Below are 10432 nucleotides of genomic sequence, written 5' to 3' on the forward strand. Positions count from 1 at the left end.
CAAAGAGTTCATGGGTGTTTAAAAGTTCCATGACAACCAAGACAGTCGTAAAGTGGTAAAATAATATTTCACAAGTGATGAACTTTGATGCCTATTGTCTGTAGATCGCACTGAAAGCATGATGAGTCACTGTGAAGACATGATCTGTAAACCATAAACTACAGTGCCACACTTCACTACCACACAATTCACGCTTCAGCTCACTTTTATCAAGCTGCTGAGAATCACAGCATGCAGGAACTGAATTGAAACCTGTCAGACTTCAGAACAACAGAAACTGAACAGAAAGATGGCAGGAAGAATCCGCCCCCGCTGATTTCCCTACTCAAATTTAAATACTGCATCAGGACAACCAGGCCTGAAGGCACAGTCCACACAAATATGTCAGACTCAAGTCAGCACACAAACTGCCGATATCATCACTAACCCCTTAAAGGCAACCATCCTGCCAGCCGAGACTTAGTCACCCTGATGCAATCACATTGTTTCTGGTTAATACTGGTGACACGCTTGACTGACACCCACAGTGAGAGGGAAATAGAAAAAAGAAAAAGGGAAATGATTGCCAGAGCATTATGACATTCGCTATACAATTTTGACTATGTACCTTTGAAAGTTTCCACTGTTTGATCTTTATCTGGCTCTTTGACAACTTTCAGCTCTGTATTTTAATCAAATCCATCTAAAAACTGCAAAACATGATAGAAATCTTTTTGTGGCCTTTGAGGTGTGTTGCAAGGTGGGCGAGTCTGAGTATTACTGAGGTATGTTCCTAAACTTTGTCTCTGTGCATGCCAGAACATGACTACACTGCAGTTCAGACTGAAAAAGTGGAAGCTCTGCCTGAGGAACACAGAACACAAGAAAAAAAATAAATCAGGATAAAAGCAAGTGTGCATTTGTTTGTAGGAGAAAGAAAAGGAGACACCTAATGTACCTCTCATCCTAAAAAACTACAATGACTTCCAGCTTAGCACTTTAACACTTGTTTTAGTGTGCAGTATTCAAAAGGCACTCCAGTTCATGATGTTACTGATCTACAGAGTTATAAGGTGTGTGTTAGGTATAAGTACATATCTGTAGGTATGCATCTTCTTGTAAAAATCAAATCCTGGGTTGCACATGTCTGACGGGAAATGTTTGATTGTTGACACGAGGTAGTAAAAACAGGAAACAGAGAAGCTAAATTAAAATTCTAGTGAAGGCATTCATTTCTACAGAACGCTCAGGAAAGATAAAGAAAGATCGATGTGTCACCCATCAGCGATGACATCAATGCACTGGACACATTAGTCATCCAAACAGCATTGTAAAGACAGTTTTATCTTCTCTCTCGTGGTAAATTATAAAATATTGACTTGACTTTGATCTGGTTCATAATCACATGTATGAATTCAGTCTTTTCTCCGTTTGACTGAACATATAAACAGAGAGATGAACACTCATTATACTGCTACTGAAAGGCTTTTTCTCCCTCCACTTATTTGGTGGCTGAAAGGGGGCAACATGAGCCACTGAACTGTGGGAAACAGTTCTTCATGCTGTATAAACCTGTCCAACAGGATAATACAGCGCTGGTAAAAACAAAAAACAACTCTTGCCTTGTGCTCTGAAGAATCCACAAAATATCCAGTAAATAAAACACCAGTCTGAATGAAAAATGCTGATCCATGATCATTTGTAGGTCATGTTTTATTTTTGTGAAAGAGTTGAGCCCTTATCTCATCCACAGAGTACCGACGATGACAAACTTCACGTGTCCTCCCTTGTAAAACCAGCTACTGAACATAGAAATCCAGTGTTGTAAAAAATAAATGTGAGATATTTACAGGTCACTTGATAACATACAAAAATATCTATTTAAAAAAAAAGGGTATCTTTCTGAAAATGCATAGAAAACATTTTCAAAAAAAAGTGCAACACAGATTTACATTTTAGTTATGTTAGTGTTTGGTTATCCTTTTGTGTTCAGCTATGGTTTTGGTTAGAGTTTCCCTTTTGTTCTATTTTGTATGAAATATTCCCCCTAATGCCATTGATTAATCCTCTGTTAATATTCCATTTCTCCATGCAAGTCACACTTCCATGCTGCACTGTTAAAAGACAAGTCAATGACTGTCCTTCGCTCCGCAAACTCACCCATTATTCAACCTGCTGCGTACGTCTGACGGCAGCAGATTCAGCAGGCTGTCCTCTACTATCAACCCATTGAGAGACAGCAGGGGACAGTCCCCTATCTCCTCAGGTAAAGACTCCAGACGGTTCCCTTTAATCTCCAGGCGGACCAGCTGAGCCAGGTTGGCCACTCTAGAGCTAAGATACGACAAGCAGTTGTTTCCGAGAGCCAGCGTCTTTAGCCTTTTACAGGAGAACAGCTCCTCTGGTAGTGTCTCTAAAGAGTTGAACGCGACGGAGAAGAACTGGAGGCTCTGCAGGATGCCCACCTCAGGAGGGAGTGTGGTGAGCTGGTTGTGGGAGACATCGAGGTGCCTGAGCTTGGTGCAGTAGAACAGTCGAGAGGGAAGCTTTCGTAGCTTGTTCCAGCTGATGTCCAGAGTCTCCAGGGTATGGAGCTTACTGATATGATCAGGAATGTACGTGATTTTGTTGTGCCACAGTCGTAGTGTCACTAGACGCCGGCAGTGCTGTAGACTAAGAATCTCCTCCACAGTGGTAAGTTTGTTATCTTTAAGGTCCAACTCCTGCAGATTGTTCAGGCTGAAGACAGCACTCGGGATGCGCTCCAAACCACAGCCCACTAACTCCAGTGAGACTAGGTTGGTTAACTTCTTCAGGCTGCTGAAAGCTTGGAGCTTGCTGCCTTCGTTATGGATGCACAAACGCTGCAGCTGCGACGCAACATCTGCTACAGAGGGTGGGATCTTTGTGAGGTTGGAGCGGAGAGTGAGGACTCTCAGAGCTTTAAGCTCTCGAAGGGAGTCCAGAGTGGCGTTCCGGGACACTTCGATGGATAATGGACCATTCAGATGTAACTCTTCCAGCCCATGCAGGCTGTACATCCACAAAGGCACCTCTTCTAAACTTTCAAAAGCTAGACAAAGGACCTTTAAATGTTCCTTGAGATGGTTCAGGGCAGGCAGCTGGAGCTTTGCAGGGCAGTAAATCAGTGATAACTCCTGAAGAGAGTCTAGCTTCGCCACACTGGGTGAGATGGTGACATTTTTAACTTGCTCCAATTTGAGTGATTGCACCTCAGGAATCTCAAAGATTGTGTCAGGAAGCCCCGGCAACATTAAGAGGTGGAGCTCCAACCGGTCATTTGTATTCTTGGCCAGACGGGTACGCAGCTTTTTGGCGGTCCACTCATAGTTGAGGTTGAGCTGATGGAGACGGCTCTCGCTGACCTCAGAGAGAAAGACGGCAAATCTTTTAGAATAGAGAGCATCATATTGGTCCACGAGGTACAGGAGGAACGCAAAGTCATTCTTCACATCCGGTATGTCGTTAATCCCCGTCTCCAGTCTGACTTGCTCGAAGGAGTACTCCTTCAGAGGTCGATGGAACAGCCAGTAGAGGGTGTAGATGCACAGAAGTCCATACACTCCCACAAAGCAGATATAGCAGTAGGCAAGCTTGGAGAAAAGATGGGCTTTGTTGTGGTTGCAGCAATAGATATCAAAACCAGTCAGTTCAGGAGGAACCAAACAGCGCACCACTATCTCGATGTTTGGAACCAGCGCTGCAGTGTAGATAATGATTAAAACAAACTTGAAGACTTTAAGTGATGTTTGTTGCACATACATGCGATACAAGAGGTCCGCCTCCTCTACATGAGTTCTGAACTTTTTCACCTTTTCAAACAGAGCCTTGGCTTGCTCGCCTTCCTTTTTATCCAAGACGGAGGCGGCCGACTGAGGCTCTGGACTTTTCTTTTCTGGATTAGACTTTACAGAGGAGGACCGAAGAAGCCCTACAGTCTCCTCCTCCTCTGCTCGTCGCTCTGTGGAGTCTTTTGACATGGTATCCCTCCTCCAACTAACTAATTTCTCCTCTCCTCTTTCCTCAGAAACTTCACTCAAGGCCCTCGTGGTCCAAGGTGAATCAAAGCACTTCCCAAGAATGGTGACAAAGAGTTCGATTTTAGAGGATGTCCCGGGGAACTTGAACCAAAAGCTGCTTGCTACCATGAAGATCATAGTGTGGATCACGACAAGGTAGGGGAAGTACTTTGCATACCAGTGCACAAATCTCTCGTAGCAGTAGTGGTTGACAAACACGTACTGGTGGATGTCCAGATTGTTCTTGCGGCCAAACACCTCCCGCACAATGGGGCTCACAGGTTTGACCAGCATGTGCTCCCACGTCTCGTTCTCCCCGTAAGTCCGGATGTGGCTGCAGTCGATTACCTCGGGTGTTGGGCTGGTGAAGGGACTGGGCAGGCAAGCAATCTTGTCCTGGGTGAGCTGTGGAAAATTTAAAGAATGAGTGAATTAGTGGAGAACGATGGCACAAACTATGACCTATTAAAAGAGCAGTTAATTGTTTAATTCAAATGATAGTATGTATAAGTGGACAACGATAAAACCGGCAGAGCCAAACCAACAATGACATCATCCTACTTCCAAGTATTGTGCATGTATACAAAGCCTGATATATCGTATTCCTCTGTGCTGTAGACATCCATTGTTGTCCAAAATCGATTAAAACATGTCAGTGAGCTACACCACTGCACTGGGTGATAAATTCCTTTGCCCTGAAGATTACAGTTATGGTCCAAAGTCTAATAACGACGATCACATTTACAGTCTCAAGACAGCAGTTCCTTGTAAGGCAGACGACACTGTGCATGCGCAGGAACGCAGTTTCTTTTAGATTTTCGTTAGCTTATTGTGCTACATATCACAACCTCTTGACTTTGTATTTGTCTTAAGAGTCTTTGGAGCTGTTTCTGAACAAAGAATGTGATCAAACTCTTTGGGATTTATCCCGTTTGTGTGTGTGTGTGTGTGTGTGTGTGTGTGTGTGTGTGTGTGCGTGTGTGTGTGTGTGTGTGCGTGTGTGTGTGTGTGTGTGCTGGGCGTGGCGACCTGTTTTCCCTCTTCTACTCTTCAACCAGTACACCTGCAGCTGATCAGCTAATCAACTCAACAAGCCGCTGCAGCATAAAACCTTCGCTCATCCATCAAGCCTCACTGCTAGATCAGAGTTCAGTCTCCAGTCTGCCTCAGTCGCCGGCCACGAACAGCTTCATCTTCATCACCTGTCTCTGATTTGGCACCTCAACTCATCACCTGCCCTGCTCTGCTGAAAACCTCATTCTCCAACCTGCTTTTACACCACTGAAGCCTCTCTGCCTCGCTCCAATAGTCCTGCAGTTTGGGCATAATGTTCTAACAATGTTATCACTAAACATTATAAGAAGGTTGTCACCAAACATTTTTAGGATGTTTTTAGAGAACATTATCCTAAAATGATCCAGGAACCAAAAAAAAAAAAAAAAAAACCTTCCCGCTGAGAATGTTTCAGGGAACATCAGGTCATAATGTTCTAACAATGTTATCAATAAACATTTTAAGAAGGTTGTCACCAAACATTTTTAGAACGTTTTTAGAGAACGTTATCCTATAATATTCTGAGAACGTCCCGCTGAAAACATTTGAAGGAATGATGACTATATCATATTATCAGCTCTACAGGGAGCATCTCTCAGCTCCTTGTTGATACCTGCCGGCTTCAAGTGGTGGACAGACAAAGTGAGCGACCAGCTGCTGCTCACAGTGGAGCATTTAGAAGCTGAAGAGCCAAATGTAAACATATATAAATTGATCATATGTCAATGTTGTGTTTACGGTTTGTTCTGCTGCCACCAGGAAACTAAAACAATTAAGTTATGCAGCTTAATTAACAAAACAACAACTAACAAGTAATTTACAGCCTCTCTCTCTGTGGGTTGTTTAAGGAATGTCTTTTTTTGATTAATTGGTTAAGTTATCTCACCTCAACCTCTGTTGTGTGTTTATTGTAAGCAACAGATTAACAGATTAACAGAAAAACCTGTTGTGCCTGTAAACTGTGTGGTTTAGACAGCAGGTGCATTGTCTTCTCTCACGTTTACTCTGTGCTGTTTGTTTGCGGTCATGCAAACATGTATGTATGTTTCACTAATTTGTACTAACTAATTTGTACTTGCACCTTTCCTACCGTCAACAGAGACGCAGCGTGTTCATGAAACAAGGAAACAACTGCTGATTTACATTTAAATTCATTTGCTTGTCTGCTGTGCTATTTGAATGTGACACAGAAATGGTAATAAGGTGGTGAGAGACACATTAAGCAGCAGGTTAGTCAGCTGAATCTGCATTAAGTGGGTCAGGAGACACAAGTTAGTCCAGTTACACTGTCTGTGTTTTCACCGACTTGGAGGTCAGATAACGCAGGAATTTCTGTGACATGGTAACAAAATACTCTATTATTCTGACATGCCACACTAGATACAAATGGTGCAGTTTTTTTTTTTTCTCTCCTCAGGTTGGTTAGGTTAGAAATGATTATTTTGCTAAATCTGTGTCCACCCCACAGGCTAACAATTAAGGATTTAAGAGCTCATGATCATAATAAAGTGGCTGGTTTGTAGGCGCCCCTCACCTGCAAGGTGCACCCAAAGACTCCAATCATAAGCATGGCAACACACAGGTACTCTGAGAAAACATCCCACCATGGTTTCAGGACCCGATACTGTGAGGTCTGCTCTATGCCGAGGTTTCTGAATTCACCCACTGGGATCATCCTGGCGGCTGCTCCACACTGACGAAAGAAAAGAGTGAATGTGAGCAAGAGGAGAAGACTGAGGCTAAAATAGGCTTTCAGCACAGTGCGATCTCAGGAGAACATCTTGTCAAAAAGTTTTAAAGTTATATGACACAAAAAGACACGTGATGTAGCAACAGAATGTATCGCAGGAAGTGTATATTTGGGGTTCATTAGTGAATGAATGGATGAACAACCTCTTCCTGTACTGAAGGTGGATGCAAAGTGGAGAAACTTGTTTGGCAACAATGTCTGACAACAGAGTGACTGTTTCAGGAATGGCTTGAGATCATTTTTGTCTTTACATTTAGTAGAATAGAAATATACATATATAAACTCAACCCCTTTAATAATACAACTACATTCACAATACACAATTAGCTTATTTAATTTCTAATGTGAATTGTTGAAAAGTGACATTTAACACAGATAAACAAATAGACAAATTGCAGCAGGAAACTCTCTGTGTGATTTTAAACACTGTTTCTTTATGATAAATAAAGACGTTTCAGCATCAAATGAATAAAAGTGCAGGATTTCATATTATTGGGAAATCACAAACCAGTGGAGTCACATTTCCAAAGCCTACAATCCTCTGATTCAGTTTCAGTTTGTCCCTTTTTAAAGTTTCACTTTTATGCAGCAGAGTAAAAACAATCAGTTGGATTCAGCGTTTTCCAGGTGAGTTTCACTTACCTGCGACCGAAGAGGATCCACTGGTGTCCGGTGGGACTCGAGAGTCTTTTTTCATGTTAAAAGACAGCACACCGGTGTCAAGCTGACAGGAAACAGCATATCCAGGCAGGACTTTCAAAATAAAAACATCCTCAATGAGAAAGCTTATAAATCAACTTTACAAAAGAAAGAAAGAGAAACGAGGTTCCTGCAGGATTAAAGCTGCAGGAAATTAATACATTTGAATTATTTAACTTTTCATAGTTAGAAAGGTTACTGTATCTTTCATTTCTTAATTCATTATTTCATTTTGCTCACAATTTGTTACTCTATATAAAAAGAAAATATGCTTAAAATAAGTTTAGATAGAAGACAGTTGCATAAAGATAAAACAGGTGAAATGTATGACTTATATATATCATGTAGCTGACTGTTGATTTATAGTCATTTATTTATGATGTAATTGAATTATTTTTTTCCCGCTTGTGTAAATGTGCATTTGTTTCTTGTGTTCTGTGGTTTTATATTGACCATATTTATATATATGTTGCTGTAAAAGTAATGCAAACTCATCACATTCATTAATGAAAAATATGTGTGCGGATGATTATTTCTCTGATTATATCCAAATGTAAGTTTTAAAAAATGAACCACAGTCCACATGAGATGAGTGAAGAGGAAAGTCGTAAAGTGTCTCTCTGTGTGACGTCACCAGCCGCCCTGCATAGAAAATTCTATGTAATCATCCTTCATTCTAAAATGCCTCTCTGTTCCTTCTCCATTCATCTTCTTATTTATCCAGTTAGTTATTTTTATTTATTTACTTGTTGTTGTTGTTATTATTATCATGATTGTATTTGTTATTTATTTACAGATTGCTCTTCTACACTTACATACACACTAACAGGAATCCATCAGATTCTTTCTCTTCTGCTGTCGTTCCTGAATACATGTTTTGTCTTGTTGCTTGAGTCCTGTGATGTCATCCACTGTATTACGTTCTGTCTTGTCTTTGTACTGTATGAAATGTGCTCTATAAATACATTTGACTCGACTTGTCTTGTATCACTTGTTTTGTATCATCTCACTTAAAAAAAAGAACCACAGTCCAAGTTAAAGCTGTTGAAGACACATATTGTATATATTCAGGTTAGGAGACGATGCAGCTAATAAGGCGACTTTTAAGTGATTCTGCACTTCTCTCACTTATCTCATTATGTAACACTATGCTACTGTAATACATGGTGTAGGTGGGTAATGGTTGGGGTGACCTCTATTGTTGAACTGGTGAATTAAAGCTGATAACATTAAAAGACTTTTTTTTTTTTATGAAAGTGTACAAATGTACAGCGTCCATCTGAAGAGTATGAAATGTGGGGAACAGCTGTTACTACAGCTCAGCAGCGCTCACCTGAAAGCAACACTGTGGCCTTTCTGTTTGGCAGGATGATGCCCTTAAGCCTCCATAATCAGGGAAGTTTTCCTCTTGGATAATATAATAATGGTCTATTACATCCACCTGCCAGCTTCACTGAGGAAATGAGATGTGTTGGCAGATTTCATGGGTGGTCCATTAAACACGTGGCATTACTAACCATGTTTGTTTGGACTAAATGACCAGCAAAGTTAAAACTGAAGAAAACTTTAACTTGAGTTGTTCTAATGTAATATGATGACAGTGAACAGGTAAAGGTTATGTTCAGTAGAAAAGGCTTTTAGCTCCCTCCAGTGGCCACTGCTGCTTAAAAAAACACTATAAAGTGTAGAAAAGAACATATAAAGAATGAAAATAACAAGAACTAACAAATGAAAATCATTACATGACTGCAGCGGTACAATAAACATATATTTTACTTTACAATGTATTATTGTACAGGGTGTTTTTGCTGGAAAAAACATTTACAAAGCAGACTTTTAAATAATCTAATTTCCATTCCAACTACTGACAGACAGGAAAAAAAAATCCCTTTCGAAGTGAAGCAAATTTTTTACAGACATCCAAAAATTAGCATTAACAAGCATTCCTACTTAGTTACAATGCATGCTAGTTATTCAAAAACACAACACCAGAGTCCAATTCAATACAAAGCTGATGTCAGTTTAGAGGAACAAGAAAACCAAAAGGATCTGAACAAATAAATAAAAAAGTGAGCTCTTAAATTCTGTACAAGATTTCTTAGAATATCAATGTACAAAAACATCACTTAAAAACCTTTTGTAGCTTAAATTGCTGTTACAAATACACTTCTTTAAGCAATTTTTGTCATTAGCATACACAAACACGGTCACTTCTGTTTCTGAGGTCTGGTGGATGTGAAAACCAAAAGTCAACTGTAGGTGGAGGTTCTCCATTGTGTAATTAGTAATTAGTGTTTTTATAAAACACATTCAGTGAGATGTTTGAATCCGAGTTAAAAAAAAAAAAAAAAAAAAAAAAATGCTACAGTATTCTGTTTCCTCTAAACACAGTCACAACCTGTTTCTTTATTCTCTTGGCACCACACGCTCGTTCTAGTGGACCGGACTCTCTGACAGCCGCACAGGAGGCAACGCTCAACATGCCAAAACATTTCCCACAAAAAACATCCACATTTTATGAACCTACCAGTGGCTTCGGACACATCATCTGTTATTATGCAGGTCCTGCTTCTCTTGAACCTAAACTTACATTTGAGACACTGGACCTCATGCAAGAACCGCTCGTAACACTTATTCTTAATGTATGAACAAAACTAAAGAGGTCCAGACCAGTCGTACAAGTCATGTACATACAGTCTGCCTTGTTTGAAGAATTATGAAGGAATTTGGAAAAGTGTTACAGAAAAACTAAAATAATAAATAAATGAAACAAAACAGTATTCTGTAATATTCAGTGATTTGCATGATAGTTTAACTTACTGAGAGGTTTTATTTCATTTGTCTTCTCTTATGGTTGAATATTCTCCTACACCAGCCGCTGCCCTCCCTTATAAAACCAGACAGTGTGACA

At 40.3% G+C, this 10432-nt stretch overlaps 1 protein-coding gene across 6 annotated transcripts; it reads right to left on the reverse strand.

The window, feature by feature from the left end:
- Window positions 1–1676: 1676 nt before the first annotated feature.
- si:zfos-323e3.4 (volume-regulated anion channel subunit LRRC8C) lies at window positions 1677–8717 on the reverse strand. Of its 6 annotated transcripts, XM_044345654.1 has the most exons (3): window positions 7465–8717; window positions 6607–6765; window positions 1677–4424 (listed from the first exon to the last, which is right to left on the reverse strand). In XM_044345654.1, exons 2-3 carry the CDS (start codon window positions 6745–6747, stop codon window positions 2136–2138), a joined length of 2430 nt encoding a protein of 809 aa, XP_044201589.1. In that variant the 5' UTR covers window positions 6748–6765; window positions 7465–8717; the 3' UTR covers window positions 1677–2135. The 6 variants fall into 6 exon arrangements, with proteins under 6 accessions (XP_044201589.1, XP_044201591.1, XP_044201594.1 ...); XM_044345656.1 differs by lacking the exon at window positions 7465–8717 and having other exon boundaries at window positions 6677–7439; XM_044345659.1 differs by lacking the exons at window positions 6607–6765; window positions 7465–8717 and adding an exon at window positions 5155–5188.
- Window positions 8718–10432: the final 1715 nt, after the last annotated feature.

This window comes from Thunnus albacares, chromosome 3 (assembly GCF_914725855.1).
Source record: "Thunnus albacares chromosome 3, fThuAlb1.1, whole genome shotgun sequence".
Taxonomy (NCBI): domain Eukaryota; kingdom Metazoa; phylum Chordata; class Actinopteri; order Scombriformes; family Scombridae; genus Thunnus; species Thunnus albacares.

Bases quoted from the DNA above. Each gene is read 5' to 3' on its own strand.
- si:zfos-323e3.4 (XM_044345654.1), bottom strand. From the start codon at position 6,747: ATGATCCCAGTGGGTGAATTCAGAAACCTCGGCATAGAGCAGACCTCA. The intron at 4,425-6,606 runs GTGAGGGGCGCC...AATTTTCCACAG, and splicing joins TCTTTGGGTGCACCTTGCAG to CTCACCCAGGACAAGATTGC.